The 19,207-nt window shown below is 40.8% G+C and overlaps 1 protein-coding gene across 4 annotated transcripts in view; it reads left to right on the top strand.

Moving 5' to 3' along the window:
- The window catches only part of TMEM131 (transmembrane protein 131), a 167,026-nt gene that overhangs the window by 130,629 nt on the left and 17,190 nt on the right, over nt 1–19,207 (top strand). For all 4 annotated transcript variants that reach the window (XM_081265187.1, XM_081265189.1, XM_081265186.1 and 1 more), the window contains exons 20-31: nt 2,988–3,140; nt 3,240–3,315; nt 3,485–3,602; nt 6,059–6,197; nt 6,502–6,611; nt 7,082–7,148; nt 9,043–9,194; nt 9,476–9,618; nt 10,050–10,236; nt 11,404–11,589; nt 12,340–12,498; nt 12,878–13,473. In XM_081265187.1, the coding sequence (XP_081121313.1) occupies nt 2,988–3,140; nt 3,240–3,315; nt 3,485–3,602; nt 6,059–6,197; nt 6,502–6,611; nt 7,082–7,148; nt 9,043–9,194; nt 9,476–9,618; nt 10,050–10,236; nt 11,404–11,589; nt 12,340–12,498; nt 12,878–13,473 (2,086 nt within the window). The remainder of the gene's footprint in view (nt 1–2,987; nt 3,141–3,239; nt 3,316–3,484; nt 3,603–6,058; nt 6,198–6,501; nt 6,612–7,081; nt 7,149–9,042; nt 9,195–9,475; nt 9,619–10,049; nt 10,237–11,403; nt 11,590–12,339; nt 12,499–12,877; nt 13,474–19,207) is intronic.

Below are 19,207 nucleotides of genomic sequence, written 5' to 3'. Positions count from 1 at the left end.
AGGGCTAGGCAGAGGGGGCATGCCCTTTCCTGCCTCTGCCTGGACTGTTCCCGATCCTCTTCCTTCAAACAACTGCATATCTTCATGAATTGGTTCCATTGTCGTCTCCATCTCCTTTCCAGAGGCTTTCTCCTTCTTAAGCCATGACCTTTCAACTTTAATTTGTGCACTTTTTTAAAAAAAAAAAAATTATTCTTTTTGGTCATACATGACAATAGAGTATATTTCGATGTATCATACGTACATGGAGTGTAACTTCCCATTCCTGTGGCTGTATGTGATGTGCAGTTACACCGGTCATGCATTCATATAAGAACATAGGACAGTGTTCTGCTTTTAAAGGTACACTCTTTTTTCAGGAAGGCAGTTACAGATCGGTGCTGAAAAAATGAGGTCAGAATGTCACTAGGCACCATCCAAATAATTGCCAGACTTAATCAGTTTAGCTTAATAAGAAATTGGGTGGCTGAGGCTGGCTCAGTAGTAGAGCACTTGCCTAGCACATGCGAGGCACTGGGTTTGATCCTTAGCAGCACATAAAAATAAATAAACAAAATAAAGGTATAATCAATTTAAAATGTGTAATCAGTTTAAAAAATCATTTCTAACAACATTTTTGGTTTTCTTAATGCTAAAACAAAGGTATGGCCCACCTAGTTTTTATTCACCAGGAAGAATTTCTTCTGATTGCAAAGCCCAACAGAGTTGAAAGTTTCATCACAAATAAGTACAAATGCATAACTGTATATCTACATAAGCTGGCCTGCATGAATATGTGTGTGATTGTGCACATGAAGTTGGACATTAGAGACCTACACATTAAAACCTCTATTTCTAAACTGAATCAGTATTATTTTTAGTTACTTTGTTAATTGTGATCATAATGTTTTATGTTTATTTACAGGTTTATAGGCTCAGGATTCCAAAGGCTCTTGAAGATTGTTTGGCCCCTCTAGATAACGTTAGTTGTTCTACATGTGATCCTAGAATATTTTGGAATTCTCTCTTTCGTAGGAGACCTCATATTGTGCAGTAAATATTTCATTACCAGTTGGTCCTCCAAAGTGAGACTGACACCTCTAGGAAAGGAATGGGGGTCTGTGTTCCCCCAAGACAGGCGCTACTTAAGGTAGATACTGCATGGATGAAGGAACAGAGTTGTGGAGAGGGAACAGGGGCCAGAGGAGGCGCTTCAGGCCAGATGGCCGAGCTGTGCCTGCTGTCCTGGTGCAGTCACACAGACAGGGCCGGGCGGGGCCACTGGAGGAGTGAACCTGGAGAACAGGGAGAAGAGAAAAGGAAATACAGAAGATGGCACAGTCAATTCAGGACATCAGGGCAAGTGTAGAAGTGGCTCTTTCCTATGATGGGAGACGCAGAAGATATCGCAGAATCTCAGCTCTATGTACAATGAAACCTAAATTCAAAATTTAGCTCCTTAAAAATATAAATGTTGAAGTAACACATTTCAGTTTGGGTCTTAATTAAAACTTCACCTTCTTGTGATTCCACTTTGTACTGACTATAAGTTGAATTCTTGACTTTATTATTATTTATCCAAAAGTACCTTGTTCTCTCCTTCAATTACCTTCTCAGTCAGTCATCTCCTTAATCTTTGTGTAAATCCCAGGAGACTAAGGTGGTTCAGTGGCAGAGTACTTTGCCTGGCACACATGAGGCCCTAGCACCGCAAAAAAAGTAAAAAAGAAAAAAATTAAAATCCCAGAAGAGGATAATTAGTTTAAGGGAGATCATGAAAAGGCCTGCAGGGGAGTAAAGAGGAAGTATCTGTATAAAATAAGGCATCAGTTTAGGGCTGTTCAGCTCAAGCTCTCAAAAGTCTTTAGATGGTCTCAGGACCAAATATTTGCTTGCAATTACAAATTAACATATTACCAGATTCTTTCAATCTCTTTGTCAGAGGAAGGATGGAAACAATACCTGAGTAAAAAAAACATTTCAGAAAATTAGTGTTTAACACTTTATGTTTGGGTAGAATTACCAAGGGGAATTTTTGTCTGTTACCTGTTTGGATGCCCACTGCACCCCTGAGAGACGAGGAGGGCAGTTATCACCAGGGACTAAGGTTCTTCCCACCTCAGCCCACGGACCCTGCCCTCTGGGGTCCTTCTGGTGTGTTTTCTCACTAGCCTGGAAATGAGGAGTATTGGTCCCAGCGTCACCTTCACCCAACTCTTCAACAGCACATTCTTAACTTCTGTAGCCTTTTAATACTAAATGTTTATAAAGTGCATTTGTCATTTTAGAGACTTCCTTAAATGGGTAGGAATCACATGCATCAAAAGATAAAATTCTGTGTTCACCAAAAGAAAGTGTAAGATTGTAATATTCTTATTGAGGATTATTTAAATCATTTTTCATTTAAAATTTGGCACAAAATCATAACAAGAAACTTGCAGCTAGTAAGCATAGTCATTGATTTTTTTTAGTAATTTAATCTGTTTGCTGCTTTGATAAGATACATCATAACCTATTTTATAAGATAACCTGATTTATCTTTGATAGTTCAAGTAATGCTTTTATTTTTTTAAGACAGTCTTTTAAGAAAAAACTGTGTTTTTGTCTTGTTTGATTTTATGTTTTAGAATTCAGTTGTTTTGGGGCAGCCCTGCCTTGATAGAAACAAGCCTTGCTTAACAAACTGAGAGTGCCTCTCCCTTAAAGCTACCTCGTTTGTACCTGGTTGGCTGTCTCAGTATGTCAGTTGCGTCTTGAATGTTTTCATGTTAATTCCTTCTACCGACTCCTCGTCTGAAGTGTGTTGGTAAAATGCTGTAAACACAGCAACAAAGTTTTGGGGGGTTTTGATGGGGCGTTTGTTTTTGTTTTCCTCTCAATTACAAATTTAGAAAATATCAACTGATGAATGTCCTGGGAATATGCTTGTCAGCTCTAAAGTGTGTGATCTTGGAAAAGCACACCATACACAACTGAGTTTGGGTTTTCTTTTTTTTTTCTTTCTGCAGGGGAAAATAGTTCATCAAAGTTTAAATATTATGAATTCCTTCTCACAGAAGGTAAAGATACAACAAATACGATCTTTGTCAGAAGATGTGCGATTTTACTACAAACGATTACGGGGTAACAGGGAAGACTTGGAGCCAGGGAAAAAGTCAAAGGTTTGGAAACATTACATTTGAGAATTACCCCCGTGACTGTTTTGATATTGTGCCCCTCCATGGGTTGGGGACTCATGGTTCTCATATGCCTATTTGTAGATTGCAAACATTTATTTTGATCCTGGACTGCAGTGTGGGGACCATTGCTACGTTGGCTTGCCTTTTCTATCCAAATGTAAGTTCCTTGCTCTTCCTCTGCTGCCTTCATCCCCCAAACAGACTCTTTTAATCAAAGCCTCCCTCTTTCAAAGTCCACCCCTGTGTTTGGCATATGGAAGCCTTTCCAGGGAAGTGGACAGACGGTGCAGTGTGGAGCGAGTCCTCATCACCTGTTTCCCTTGTAGCTGAACCCAAGGTGCAGCCCGGGGTGGCCATGCAGGAGGATGCGTGGGAGGCCGACTGGGATTCCCACCAGATTCTATTCAAAGCCTGGATGGGAATAAAGGAAAGTTCAGGCCACAGGTGAGTGGGGTTGCCACAGATGTACAGCATCTCAGCTGTAAATGCCACTGCATTTTTCTATGAGGTTACTTTACTTTATAGCCAAGAAAATATGCCTGATCTTCAGAAGGTTGTTAGTGAGACATTTAAATTACCATTGCTCAGAAAGGTACACACTATCTTATTTCTCCTTTCTCCTCTGCTGCCTTTATCCCCCAAACAGACTCTTTTAATCAAAGCCTCCCTCTTTCAAAGTCCACCCTTGTGTTTGGCACATGGAAGCCTTTCCAGGGAAGTGGACAGGCGGTGCAGTGTGGAGCTTTCTTAAAATTAAAAAAAAAAAAAAAAATCTGTAATTGTCATTATGAGGGAGACTACCTTGTTCTCCTTAGACACAGTCATTTGCATAAGAAGAAAAAGTTTTTACCTGCCACTGGCCTGTGAAAGACAAAGAAAAACCCCTACCTTTACTCCCAGGGCAGGAGACCCAGTGTGTATTTTATTCCTTTTGGGGAGGGCCCAAGTCAGATAGCTCTCCATTGTGTCTTTGGCAGGTAGAAAATATGCACATAACAGCCAGGTACAGTGGCACATGTCTATAATCCCAGAGACTTGGGAGGCTAAGGCGAGAGGATGAAAAGTTACAGACCAGCCTTGGCAACAGATCTTGTCTCAGAATTTTAAAAAATAAATAAATAGAACTGGGGATATAGCTCAGTAGTAGAGCACCACTGAATTCAATCCCCAGTTCTACAAAAAAGAAAAAAAAATTTAAATATGCTAATGGCAAATTAGTACACCATCTGAATTCAAAAGCAAAGATATAATTATTTGGTACTATAGAAATCAGATCTTTTCATATACTTGAGAAAAGCATTTGTCTATAATAATAAAATAATGAAAAATGCTCTTCTTAATTGGCTAATTTGAAATATATTTGTCAGAACATAGATATTTCAACTTAAGAGTAATATAAAGTTCTCAAACCATTACCAGTTGAATCTGAGGGTTTGTTTTTCTAAACTACCTGCTGCAAAAAGCTTTTTTAAGTCAAAAGCTAGGGCTGGGGTTGTGGCTCAGCAGTAGAGGGCTCACCTAGCATGTGCAAGGCCTGGGTTCGATCCTCAGCACCACATAAAAATAAATAAAATAAAGGTAATGTGTCCAACTACAACTAAAAAATAAATATATTTAAAAAAAGAAAGCTAAATTTTTTACTTTAAAATAGTTAAAATGAGTAAAGGAGACTTCTGATAGATTGGCAAGGAGCTCACCAAAGCTGTCCTTTGTAGCCTGTTTCTCCACAGGCTTGTGAAGTGCACGGGGCTTCAGATCTCAACACCAGTTATGAATGAATGACTCACCGTGCTGGCCTGGGCTCAGCAGCCCCAGGGACCTCTCCACGTCACCAGCAAATGCTGGCCTTGCCTGCCATGTGCTCCCTGCTCCTGCCTTTGTGTTCCCTCATCACTGTGTGTTAGAGAATGTCTTCTAGGGTTCTTATGAAGCCTATACTCTTAGCAGTGTCCAACGATACCAGTTTGATAGCATTGGATTTAAATGAGCTCCAGTATTTGGTCCCAGGGTTGTAACCCCAGTTATAATTAGTTCTAAGTTCTGGACAGTTGGCTTATAAACACTCATAAGTAGGGAATTATTCAAATGAGGGTCTGAACGTTACTCAGAACCCTCACATTTTTCTTCTTCGACTGACATTTTCATTACACGTGAGGATTTTGTTTGGGTTTATCTCAAGGGCCAAAAGAATCCCATGCCAAGCAATGCACTGTTGTCTCATTAGTTCTGCTGAAGATATTCCTAGCACCTGGCTATGGTGTCCAGCTCTTTCCCCCAGGCATAGATCCTTTAGGGTTCCATCACATCATATACTACCTGTATGTGCTTGTCTTCTCTATATGTTGTCTAATGCTGTCCAGCTTTTTACTGAATTTATAAGTAAAAAAGATTTTTCAAGCTTTACACAGATTACACTAACACTATTAGAACTGTTCCTAAGATTTGTCAACCTTTACATGCTTAGTGTAAAGTACAGATGATCGCTGTATGTCAAAGCAGACATCATTATGTGGCATTAAAAACTTGGTAAGCCAGCTTGGTAGCGCATCCCAGCAGCTCGGGAGGCTTGAGGCAGGAGGATCATGAGTTCAAAGCCAGCCTCAGCAAAAGCAAGGTGCTAAGCAACTCAGTGAGACCCTGTCTCTAAATAAAATACAAAATAGGGCTGAAGATGTGGCTCAGTAGTTGAGTGCCCCTGCCTGAGTTCAATCCCCAGTACCCCCACCCCTCCAAAAACAAACAAACAAAAAACTTGCTAAAATGTAAGAGCAGATAAACCTATATATTTTGGAGTCATCCAGAACAAATTTTCTCAAGTACACAAGTCTTGTAGAGTTTCTTATGTTCAGAAAACTCACATATTTCATTGTGATACAGTGACCTATGAATTGTTTTTCCAGATTGAGTGCTATATTTGAAGTAAATACAGACCTTCAAAAAAATATAATATCAAAAATCACTGCCGAGCTCTCCTGGCCTTCCATTCTTAGCTCCCCCCGGCACTTGAAGTTCCCGCTCACCAATACAAACTGCTCTTCAGTAAGTATTCCAGGTGACTTTGAGTTTTATAAATGTGCACTAGCATTGTAAAGTAGTCACTCTTAACCTGAAAACCCAGTTGTGTATTTCTGGAATGGATATTGCAAAGTTTAGCAGTTCAGAGGAGTGTGTGGTGAGAAATTGTGGATGCAGGGTAGAGAGTGCCAGGCCCTGGGCTCTGCCACCAATAGTGATCTACTCATCATGAGAAGGCAGTAAGCTCATCACTGCTATAAGAACTAATAATATAATTTTATTCTTGATGTAGAAACCTTTCATCTAATGTTTCATTGCTTTGTTTAAGGAAGAAGAGATTACCTTAGAAAATCCTGCAGATGTTCCTGTCTATGTTCAGGTTATTCCTCTGGCTTTATATTCCAACCCTTCAGTCTTTGTAGATAAATTAGTCTCAAGGTAAGCATTGCTTTAAATGTCAAATGTTTCTACATGGTATTATATAGAAATTAACTAAAACTTCATTGCGTCTTTATTCAGATTAATTAAAACTGTATTGTAGCTCGTACTGCTAGAATAGATTTAACTTAGATTCTGGATCTGTAAAGTTGAGAGAGGGTTCTGGGGAGAGGAGTTGATATTGCATTAAGCATCTAGAAAAGCTTTCAGTCTCAGGCAGTGTGAATCTTCCCTCCTGACAAATTTGTGAAGAGAAAGCAGCTAGAACCTTTGATACATTTTTATTGTAAAAAATGAAGAAGATATTAATTACAAGATGCGGCCTTTAACATTTTGGGATCAAGTGTAAACTTTATCCCCAAACCTACTGAAAGATAATTAGCAAATAGAACACAGACTTGATCAGTATTCCACAATCCCCTTAATTATGAAGCTGTTTATGAGAATGTCTATACATTTTTTTATTTCAGGTTTAACTTGAGTAAGACAGCAAAGATAGATTTGAGAACACTAGAATTTCAAGTCTACAGAAACACTGTAAGTATCCAGAGGCCTGCTATGGCATAGTGTCAACAGTGCAAATGTGAAAGAAACCTGTGGCCATCTTCCAGTGTAGCTGAAGGGGAGTTACTGAAGAGGTCAGAACAGCCCGATGATTATGTTAAAGGCAGAGAAACTGGAAAGAGTGGGTGGGATTTAGATGAAGGTAAGGCCTACACTGAGCAGAAGGTTCCTTTTCATGAACATTAAACAACAAACCCCTGAAGGTTTGTCATAGTAGCTACCAGAAGTTCTAAGACTACATATACAGATGAAGCAGAATTTATTTTGATTAAGCATCAAAATATTGAGCTTGGTCATTTATATTTTCTTCTGGCTACTTTCTAATAAGATTGCAAGCTCCCTGAATTATTGGAGGTTATCAAGAAGAATAACCAGAACTTTGTTTCCTCTGCTTTTAAAAGGATAAAATACACAATAAGAAGTAAATGAGCTAATATTCATCTTTTTTTAAAAAAATTGCATACAAGTAGTATTTGGAAAAACAAATGAATACTCTATAGACCTCAAAAATTTGTTCTAAGGAAATTCTAGGGGAGATCCTGAGAAGAGCTTAGAATAAATTCTATCCCAGTTTTTTACACTGCTGTGGAATTGTGTTCTCAAAATATTTGGTCTTGCAACTCCCTTATAGTCCTAAAATTATTAAAGAGGCTAGAGAGGTTTCTTTTTCATGAATTACATATTTTAATATTTTATCATATTAGAAATTAAAACTGGGAAATCTTTGGAAGATTGATTTAATTCATTTAAAATAACAAACCTATTCCATTTAACATAGATAACATGAAAATGTTGTCGATGTTAACATTATTTTTAAAAATTTAGTTTGCAAGAAAGGGTTGTTTAACATTTTGCAAATCTCAGTAATGGCTTTCTGATTTAACAAACAAGTAGATTCTCATATCTGCTTCATTCGGTGTCATGATGCATGGTTTTGTTGAAGGGTATGATAAAAATATACCTGATCCAGGCGCAGTGGCACATGCCTGTAATCCCAGCAGTTTGTGAGGCTGAGGCAGGAGCCTCACAAGTTCGAGGCCAGCCTCAGCAACCTAGCAAGGCCCTACACAACTTGATGAGACCCTGTCAAAATTTTTTAAAAAGGGCTGGGGATATGACTCAGCGATAGCCAAGTGTTGCCAGCCCTTCTCTTAGAAGTTGTAAACTTGATCTTAAAAATCAGAAATGTGTCTTTATGTGTGAAGTATGGGTTCTTTAATTTTTTTTAAAAATGTTTCTTAACTATTTATTACTGGCCATCAAAGCGTAATATTTTAGATACTAAATTAAGCTACACTTTTAAAAAGCTTCAAATCAAGTGTTTATGAAGTAGCAACTATGTGCCTAGTTTTCAAAATAAAATTCAAGGAAAGATTGATACGAATTGGCAATATGGTTGCAAATAAAACATTTGCTGCAACCTGAAGCCTCTGCAGTTGGTTCCCATCAAAGGAAGGAGTGACGGCAGTGACCAGGGCAGCACTGCGAGGGTCTGGGGTGCCAATCGTCATTGTGCTTGTTTGCTTTGTGCTGACGCATTCAGCTATTCATCTTAGTTCTGTGTCCTTTTCTATGATGTGTTGTATTTGAGATTAAAGATATCTATATGCGAGAATAAATGCCTCACACAAACATGAGGACTCGGGTGGCCTGGGAGCAAAGCCCATTTTGGGGTTCACACAGAATGTGAAGGCCGTCACTGGCTCCTCATCCCTGAGTGCAGCTGACCAGTGCCTAAATTGTGAAGGGCACAGCCATTTGCATGTTTAATCAGTTTGAGGAACTACTGGGCTCTAGACAGGGTAAGGGAAAAACATTTTCCAGAAAATATCTTAATGACTCCTATTTGTTTACCCACTGATTCAAGGCTCATCCACTGCAGAGTTCAACGGGATTTACCGAGGGCCTCTCTCGACATTTAATTTTAAACCTAATTTTAAAACCTGGAGAAAAGAAATCTGTCAAAGTAAAATTTACTCCAATTCACAACAGAACTGTTTCTTCACTAATCATAGTGAGGTAGGTTCTGTGGTCTGGATATGGATTGATTTTTAGTATTTACATCAAAGTCCTTATGTTTATCCTTCAGAAATGTGAGTAGTATGTTACTGAAGTATCATGTGTGATTCTTAAGAATAACAAACTTTTGCTTTTATCTATGTATTTAAAATTTTACACCCTTAAAATTCAGTGTATAAATTTGTATGTCATGGGTTACAACATAACTATAGAAATTGTTGATCAAAAGATTGTGCAGATTTAGTGGGAGAAAAAAATCTGTGATTTTTGTTCTTGTCTAGAAATAACCTGACTGTGATGGATGCTGTGATGGTCCAGGGGCAAGGAACAACTGAGAACTTGAGGGTGGCAGGCAAGCTTCCAGGCCCAGGAAGCTCCTTACGCTTCAAAATCACAGAAGCATTGTTAAAAGATTGTACAGACAGTGAGTATTCCCGACAGTGCCGAGGGCACAGATTGCAGCACACACTTTGAACAGCAAATAATTCCAGGAGTAAGGACAGACCCTCCAGTGCACACCTGTGTATAGTGAAAGGTGCTCAAGCCATTGAGGAAGGCCTGCGTCTTACATTCAGTCTTGTTGATTTGGATCTTAAAAGACTTTAAAGTATCAATACTCATTACATACCTTAGATCATTCACTCTTAAGGGTAAAAAGTAAAATATAATAAAACTTTTGCCATCTAAAATAACATATAAAAGTGGAGTGCTTCCCAACGAGACCTGATCACTGGCTGGTCTCCTTGGCGTGTGGGATACAGTTGTAGTTCATGAAGAAAAAGAATGTGCTTATCCTTTGCACTGGGAGCCTGTGATAGCAACATTTATCTTCACTTCTGATTTTTTTTCCTTTAGGTTTAAAACTAAGAGAACCAAATTTCACATTGAAAAGAACATTTAAAGTAGAGAATACAGGACAACTTCAAGTCCACGTAGAAACCATTGAAATCAGTGGATACTCATGTGAAGGATATGGCTTTAAAGTTGTTAATTGTCAAGAGTTTGCACTAAGTGCCAATGCCTCAAAGGACATAATCATATTGTAAGTGTTTTCTTATAAGGTGCAGTATAATGAATCACTAACTTCTTACTGTCTTTTTATACTAGAGTCAGATACTGCAAAGAAAGAAGTTTTTGTATTTATAGATAATAAAAGGTCTTTATCCACAATTATTCATTTGATTTTTTTTCCACTTAATCTTCAGCTAAGGTATTTCTTTATATCTTTGTTTTCAAACTAGTAAAACTTCCTCTGTATCCCAGGTGAATCAGATAATCTTAGAAACCAACTTCAGAATTATTTAGCATAAGATGCTGGGATGAGTTCAGTGTCCCAGCTGCAGAACAGAGACTTGGACCATACGTGTATAGTGTTAACTTGCAGACTAAGAATGGGCAATCCTTAATTTAGAAGACCATTTTAATGCCTTATCAGTAAGAATTGTAGTTTTTTGTTGTTGTTGTTGTTTTTGTTTTTGGTCCCGGGAATTGAACCCAGAGGTGCTTAACCACATCCCCAGCTCTTTTTAAGTTATATTTTGAAACAGGGTCTTGTAAAGTTGCTTAGGGTTGCTGAGGCTGGCTTTGAACTCAGGATCCTCTTGCCTCAGCCTGTTAAGCTGCTGGGATTACAGGCATGTACCACTGTGCCCAGCTTTGCAGCATATTTTAACAATTAATTGATAACTAACTTGTTATAAACTCTGACCCCTTAATTGAATAATAATTTCAAGCCCTTCTGTGATGCTTACTTAATAAGTGGCTAAATTACTACATGTGAGGCTTAATTCTTGACCGAAAAGTACAATGAGGTAATGAAACACCTATCCTCAAGGTGCGCTCAGGTAACAAAAAATAAGATGATTGTGACAGCAAACTGAGCTGCAGGCAATGAGGAACGGTCTCCAGTTCTAGGGTGGGTTTTTGTTTTGTTCAAAGCCTTATTGGGAATGCAGCTTAGATAAAGAAGAGGAAAAGCAAAGAAGCTCAGACACACTTCCTGAATTAATGTCTGAGAAGATGGTTATTGTTCTTTTTTTACGTAATTCCTCAAAATTATCCACAGAATGCAATTGTTCCTGTTGTTAACCTCCTAAGTACCACCCTTAGATTCTGTGCTGAACCTTTAGGGTTCATGGGGCTGTTGTCAGCTTGAACTGCTGTGCTCTGTTGTTTTTTAACTCAGCCTCACTGCCATCCTCTGTTTTAGGTTTACTCCTGATTTCACGGCTTCTAGAGTGATTCGTGAACTGAAGTTTGTGACAACCAGTGGCTCTGAGTTTGTTTTTGTGTTAAATGCGTCCCTCCCGTACCACATGTTAGCAACCTGTGCAGAGGCCCTCCCCAGGCCCAACTGGGAGCTGGCTCTGTACATCATCATCTCAGGAATAATGAGGTACTGTGTCTTCTTTTGAGGTTGGATTTCATTCATCGATGGACACAACTTATCAGGTCCCTGCTGTGTGCTGGTCACTTTTCTGAGAGCTAGGATGTGCTGCCAGCAAACACAGCTCTGCCCTTGCCACACTGCCATACCAGAAGGAGCAGTTAGAGCTCAGCTATCCTCAGTGGCATGTATAAGCATTTACCTTTGAAAGTGGAGAATCAAATTAAGTACCTGTTGATTTCTTTAAAAAAATTCATAATTTGCCAGGTACTTGCTAGATTTGGACATATATACTTAATTATATGCCTAAGCAACATAAAACTGATTATAAATATTTTTAAGTCCCCAGCATCCCATTTTTTAACAACATATTTCTTTGTATATTTTTGAGGATCAGATATCCTCTCCCAAACTAGTTTACATAGTTACATTGCACAAAGGGGAAAAGTTGGCCCAGACAGTTGTAACTCAGATTTTTTTTTTTCAATAAAAGAAAAATCATCCTTCCGGTATCCATTCTGATACAAATAATTATTTCCTCCATGTAAAATTATTTCACTCCATATAAAATTGCCATTTATAAAAATTTGCATGCACATTTTTATCCATGACCTTTTGGTTTGGGCCTTGCCCATTAAGAATTGCTACCAACAGCTTTGTTTCTATATCATACTACACCATACCAAAAACTGTTTAACAGCTAATTTTTTTCTCTTGCACTAACAAACAATCCTCCTATCCACCTCCTGTACCCTGCAGCGCACTGTTTCTCTTGGTAATTGGAACAGCCTATTTGGAAGCTCAAGGAATTTGGGAGCCATTTCGACGGCGACTATCCTTTGAGGCCTCAAACCCACCCTTTGATGTGGGAAGGCCATTTGACCTCAGGAGAATCGTTGGTATTTCATCTGAAGGAAAGTATGTCACACACTGGCAATCAATTCTCTAGTGGGCATGGATTTGGCTGATATGATTACAAGAAAAACTAAACAAATGTCTTCCTTTCTGCTTGGGAGGAACAAAACCTTACTTCTAATTACTTAACACCCTGGTTGCCTTTGGTTACTAAACGTTCATCCCAGAAGCCATGTCTTTATCGCATTGGTTAAGGTTCAGGTACCCTCTGATCACTGACTTTTCACATAAAGTAGAACCTAGAAAGTTGTGGGAATTGTCCCTCGCTTGATATTTTTTTCCCTTGATTTCTATTTATGGTGTCTGTTGTGATGGAATAAGTTATTTTAATATTAGATTTTGTAGGTGACTCTTTGCTGATCTGCAGTGGTCCTTTTTGCAGCTTGAATACACTCAGCTGTGACCCCAGTCACAGTAGGGGGTTCTGTGGAGCAGGAGGCTCGTCATCACGGCCTGGTGCAGGGAATCACAAGCAGTGTGGCTGGTCAATGCACCCACACGGCAGCCACAGCAACAGAAACTCAGCTGACGTGGAAAACGTCAGAGCCAAAAGCAATTCAAGTACCTCGAGCAGGACTTCTGCACAAGCAGCCTCCTCACAGTCGGCAAGCAAGACAAGCCCCCTTGTCTTCGAGGCACACGCGGCGCCCCAGGGTCACACAGCGGGCAGAAGGTCCAAAGGGGCAAAGCAGAACCAGCACAGTGGGCAGCACCACAGCCACAGCCCCCTGGAGCAGCATGCGCAGCCTCCAGCACCGCCAGTGCCTCAGCACCAGGAGCCGCAGCCTGAGCGGCTGTCTCCCGCCCCCCTCGCACACCCCACCCACCCGGAACGTGCCAGCAGCACAAGGCACAGCTCGGAGGACTCGGACATCACCAGTCTCATAGAAGCCATGGACAAAGACTTCGAGCACCATGACTCCCCACCCCTAGAAGTGTTTACAGAGCAGCCGCCATCACCATTGTCAAAAAGCAAAGGTAATCAGTCATCTGTCCCCACGGTCAGAGGAGCAAGGCATGTGAGGGGAAGCCAGGGCAGTCAGGAGGTATCCTGGTGGGGTCCACATGAGCAGCTCCCCTTGCAGGTGCTCTCTGACTCAGGTTTCTCTCTGGGACGGTATAAGCTATAACATATCACAGTGCAGATGGAGGTGTCCATTTGTTAAGAAAGATAGCTTTATATAGCTTAGATTCCATCTCAGTCAGAAATTTCTTGAACATCTGCTACTTTCCTTTTCAGCTACCTGTGATTGTTATATTGCTATGATAGATTAATTTTTTGTTAAAATCATTTAAACACAGTGATAAATGAAGATGATCTGTCTTATAACTCAAAAAATAGGATTTTCACTCTACTTTAGAGCAAGGGTTGGCAAAATCGGCCCATGGGTCAAATCACCATGTTTTTACAAAGTTTTACTGGAATTTAGCCTTAGTCATTGTTTGCATATTATCTGTGGCTGCTTTCTTGCTCCAGCAGCAGAATCGCTGCAGGGACAGTCTGGCCCACACTGCTGAAAACCAACCATCTAGCCTGGCATAGAGCAAGTTTGCCAAGCCCTGCTGTAGAGTTCCACATACTATCTTGGCTGCCTGTTTCAAGGGAGCAGATTACCCTGAAACCTAGTGACCTAAACCACCAGAATTTTCTTCTCTTGGTTCCTCTGGGTTAGGAGTCTGGGTGCGGCTAGCTGGGTCCTCTGGCTGTGGCTAGCTGGGTCCTCTGGCTGTCTCAGCCTTCAATCAAAGTGTCGGCCGAGGTTAAAATCACCTTAAGATTCCCCTGAAGTTGCTTCCAGGCTCATGTAAGGGGTTGATGGCAGTATTCACTTATTCCCAGGCACAAGACACTTCTCCCAGTAGGACTAAGGGCCCCGGTTCCTTGCTGTCTATGGCCAGAAGCCTGAGGTGGTTCCTCCAAAGGGTAGCTCAACCAAATGAGAATCAAAAGGACAGGAAAGGACAAAGGTTAGCAGCTTGGAAGTTGGTGATGTTGGGAGTGACACCCCATCAGTTCTGTAGTTTTTCGGATTATTGGACATGTGGTCCAGCCCATTCTCCAAGAGACAGCCCATACTCATATTCCACCAGGGCAGAAGTACTAGGAGGTGGGATGGAAGCCATCTTGGAAGTTCTTGTGCCACTCAGATGGGTGGGCCAAGCCAGACTTCTACAACCAAAATGAAGAAAACCTATCAGTGACCTCTACTTGTATTTCAACTTTATCCCTTTACAGCATGAACTGTGCATCTTCCTTCCTCTTTGGAGGCAGCCGTGCTAAGCAGCCGTGCTAATACTATATTACCCCAACCATATTTAAGTTCCTCCTCACTGGTTCACCAAGGAGTTTTTGCCTTTGTTTGCCCAGGAACAGGAACCTTCGTGGCCCTAAGAGGTGGGGAGAAACCTGACATTCAGTGTCTAGGAGTTTTCATTTACAGAACATCTTAGTCCCAGTCATGTAAAGACTGGCTATATTGAAATTCCATGCATTTGTGTTTGTTAAACAGTAAAATGTTCCCTTGAACATTATTAAGTTCTACAGAAATCAATCCTTCCTTCCTTCCTTCCTTCCTTCTTTCCTTCCTTCCTTCTTTCCTTCCTTCCTTCCTTCCTTCCTTCCTTCCTTCCTTCCTTCCTTCCTTCCTTCCTTCCTTCATTTTTTATTAGTGCAAGGAATTGAACCCAGGGATGCTTAACTACTGAATCACATCCTCAGCCTCCCCCCCTTTTTTAATATATACATATTTTTTATTATTTTTTTTAGTTGTAGGTGGACACAATGCCTACATTTTTATTTATTTATTTTTATGTGGTGCTGAGGATCAAACCCAGTGCCCCGCCTGCACTAAGCAAGCGCTTTACCACTGAGCCACAACCCCAGCCTGATATATTTATTTTTTAGTTGTAATTGGACTCAGTACCTTTTATTTTATTTATTTTTTTTTAATATTTATTTTTTAGTTCTCGGCGGACACAACATCTTTGTTGGTATGTGGTGCTGAGGATCGAACCCGGGCCGCACGCATGCCAGGCGAGCGCGCTACTGCTTGAGCCACATCCCCAGCCCTATTTATTTATTTTTATGTGGTGCTGAGGATCAAACACAGGGCCTCCTCACACATGCTCAGCGAGCCCTCTACCTCTGAGCCACAACCCCTATTTTTATATTCTATTTAGAGACAGGGTCTTGGTAAGTTGCTTAGGGCCTCGCTAAGTTGCTGAGGCTGACTTTGAACTCAACAATCCTCCTGCCTCAGAAATCCTTTTTTGATTAACCTCTTATTAACAGAAAGTATATATCTTAACTTTTAAGATGAAAAAAAAATTGTTCTTTGGCTTTTAGGGTGGTCCCAGAGTACCCTCCAAAGAGCAATCTGCCGATGGAGTGGGGACTGCACCCTCGGAAGGCAGGGGGCCTGCTACTTAATTACCTTCCCGCTGTTGCTGTTTGGTAAAAAGGAAGGAGTCAGAATATATTTTGTTTTTCCTTCAATAACTGTTTTTATTGAAGTATAAATGTAGAAAACCAGTCTCCAAAATGAACTTTAGGGCTGAGGATGTAGCTCACCCTCAGTAGAAAACTAGCCTAGCAGGCACAGGGCCCAGCTTCCATTGCCAGAACTACCCCCCCCCCAAAAAAAAAAAATTACCAACTTTGAAAGGTGGACATGGATCTCGGAGTCGCAAAACAGTGTGTGGTGAAACCATTCTTTCAGCTGGAGAGAACCTTCGTCATTCCTCACAGACTCACCCTGAGCATGTCATTGTGCTTACTTGGAATGTGCACGTATTCTTTTTAGAAGCAGATCATTCTCCCCACCCCGGATCTCAAACAGAAATTCTTATAATGTTGAGCCCTTGGGGACATTCAGCAGCCTTCCCTTTCAGTTCATGTGTTGATCTCCCTGATCTTGCCTTCCCTGGCTGATGGCTTGTAGGCCAGCCAGCATTCTCTTCTCCTCCGTCTAGCCGCTGTTTCTGGAGGAAGGTGCTCAGGAATGCCCCCTGTTCATGGTTGGCTGGGCAGGGATGGTCATTACATTCTGTAGTTCCTCAGTTTCTCCCACCCGGAACACACAAACTGGACAGAGGCCATTTCTGGATTGAAGGTTAAAATCGGAGAAAGCCCCAAAACCTGGCGAGGTTGGTTCTTGGTGTGTGGTGACTGAAGAATGGTGGCATCTGCAGCCATTCTACTTTCCAGCCTTGGTGATTTGGTGGGTAGCTTTGTCAAGGGCAGGGAGAGGCAAGGTGGTGCCGTGTCTTGAGGCCAGGTCCCACCATCAGGCAGGCCCAGATTCAACCCTGGCTCTGCCTCTTTCCAGCTGTGTGGCTTTAGAAAAAAATCACCCCTCAGCTGCCACTTGACACCTCAGAATGTAGAGTAGCCTTCACCTGTGCTACAGAGGTAGCTACCACACAGGTGCCTGTCAGGCAGGACATGGTGCTGCTGTCCCTGGTCTGCTGAGGGGGAGGACGCACCAGGAGGCAGCCAGCCTGCAGGAGAGCAGGTGAAGTCACAGGTAGCCAGATGCCCCGCAAGGCCAGCCTGAGCAGGGCAGACTGGCGTCCCATGGAGACTGGCAGTTAGGACATGCGTGGCGCAATTTCTGAGAAGTGTTAGGAGCCAGTTAGATCAGGTAACTGGCTTTAATAACTTCAGATTAGAGTGTGTATTACAAGCATTTGCTCTTGACCTGTATTTTCTATGTTCTTTAATTCTTTGTGTGTGTGTGAGTGTGTGTGTTCTTTAATTCTTTGTGTATGTTCTTTAATTTTTAACAAAGAATGCATGTATTATATGGTAGAGTTTTTGCTTTTATCATGTTTTTGTCAGTGTGTTATACGTCCTGCTGGGTCTGTTGTGATGTCATCGTTCCATTTCATTCCCCCTGCTTGCCCTTCCCCTCTTCCCTGCTCCCCTCCTCTACTCTATTGGCTCCTTCTGATTGGGGTTTTGTGGTGGTTTTCATTGGAACATCGTAATTGTACGTGAAAGTGGGGTCGTTGTGATGTGTGCACTGTGCAAAACATGATTTGGTCAATTTCATCCCCTGCCCTCCCTGTCCCCACTCCTCCTGCCCCTGGTCCTTCTTATACTGTGCTGCCCTCCTTGCTCCTTCCTTCCTCCCTTCCTTCCTCCCTTCCTTCCTCCCTCCCTCCCTCCCTCTCTCCCTCTCTCCCGAGCTTCTGTACATGAGACCAGACTTTCAACCCTTCATTTCTGAGTCTGGCTTATGTCACTCAGCATAACGTTCTTCAGTTGTGTCCATCCAGGAGATGACGTCATTCCGTTCTTTTTATGGCTACGGAAAACTCCATTGTGTACATACGTCACATTTTCTTTATCCATTCATCTGCTGACAGACCCCTAGGCTGGTTCCATAACTTGGTTCTTGTGAATTGTACTGATATAAACATGGGAATATATGTATCCCTATGGTAGTTACTTTGGATAAATAACTTTAGTGATATCCCATTTTATTTCTGATATCAGTAATTTGTCTTTTTTTTCCTTTTTTTCTTGCTAGAGGTGTGTCGGTTCAGAGACTTGGGTTCTGTTTCTTGACCTTTGTCCACTGCCTATTTTAATGGCTTTGCTTTTGGCACCTACTCTTACTCTTCCCTTCCTCCTGCTCCTTTAGCTTTACGTACCTGCTCTTTTTAAGTTGTTGGGTGGAAGCCATTTTTTAGCATATGCTCCTGGTGCTCTCAGTTTCCCTGTGAACCCTGCTGTATCTGTGTGTCACTGTGACATGTGGAACTTCCATTCAGTTCTGTATGTTTTTGGTTTGAGACTTTCTGTGACCCATGGTTTACCTATAAGTGCTTTGTTAGTTTCCAGGTGTTCAGAGATTTTCTGTTACTGCTTCTAGTTTGAATCCATTATGTTAGGAAAAAACAACTTTGAATGATTTCAGTTCTTCTGTATATGTTGAGGTTGTTCTATGGCCCAGGATTTGGCCTGTGTTGGCATGCGATCCGTGGGCACTTAAAAAGAATATGCATTCTCCCCTTTTTTTTTTTCTTTTTAAAGAATAATTTATAAATGTCCATTAGATTTCTGTCAGTGGATGATATTGTTGGTTTTTTCCAGATCCTTTCTGATTTTCTATCTAGTTGTTCTATCTGTTGTTGACAGGAGGTGTTGTCCTCTCCAGCTGTCTGTGGATTCTTCTCTCAGTTCTCATTCTCTTACATAGCTGGCAGCTCTTCTGAGTAATGCATATACATTTAAGATTGCTGTATATTCTTGGTAGCTTGACCATCTATTATTATATAATGTTCTCCCTTGTCCCTAGTAATTGTCTGAGGTTTATTAATATAGCCTCTCTTGCTTTTATGTTTCCATGATACATTTTTTTCCATCTCTTTACTTCTACCTTTCCTATATCATTATATTAGAAATGAGTTTTCCATAGGTAGCACAAAATTAGGTCGTAGTTTTAATCCAATCTGCCAGTCTCTTGTCTTTTTAATTACATAATCAGACCATTTACTTTTAATATAATTATTGATGTTTTAGAACTTTAAACCCATCACTTTATATTTTGTTTTCTCTTCAATCTCCATTTTCTCTTTCTTTTTCCTACCTTCCTGTGGATTACTTTTTTTTTTTTTTTTTTAGGGCAGTAACATATTTTAGAATATCTTTCTATATAGTTTTTTTTTAGGAATTGCTCTAGGTATTACATTATAATGGCCATAA

Source organism: Spermophilus citellus, assembly GCF_964194105.1.
Source record: "Spermophilus citellus genome assembly, chromosome: 13".
NCBI lineage: Eukaryota > Metazoa > Chordata > Mammalia > Rodentia > Sciuridae > Spermophilus > Spermophilus citellus.
The sequence above is the reverse complement of the archived record's forward strand: the minus strand, read 5'-3'. Positions and strand labels throughout refer to the sequence as shown.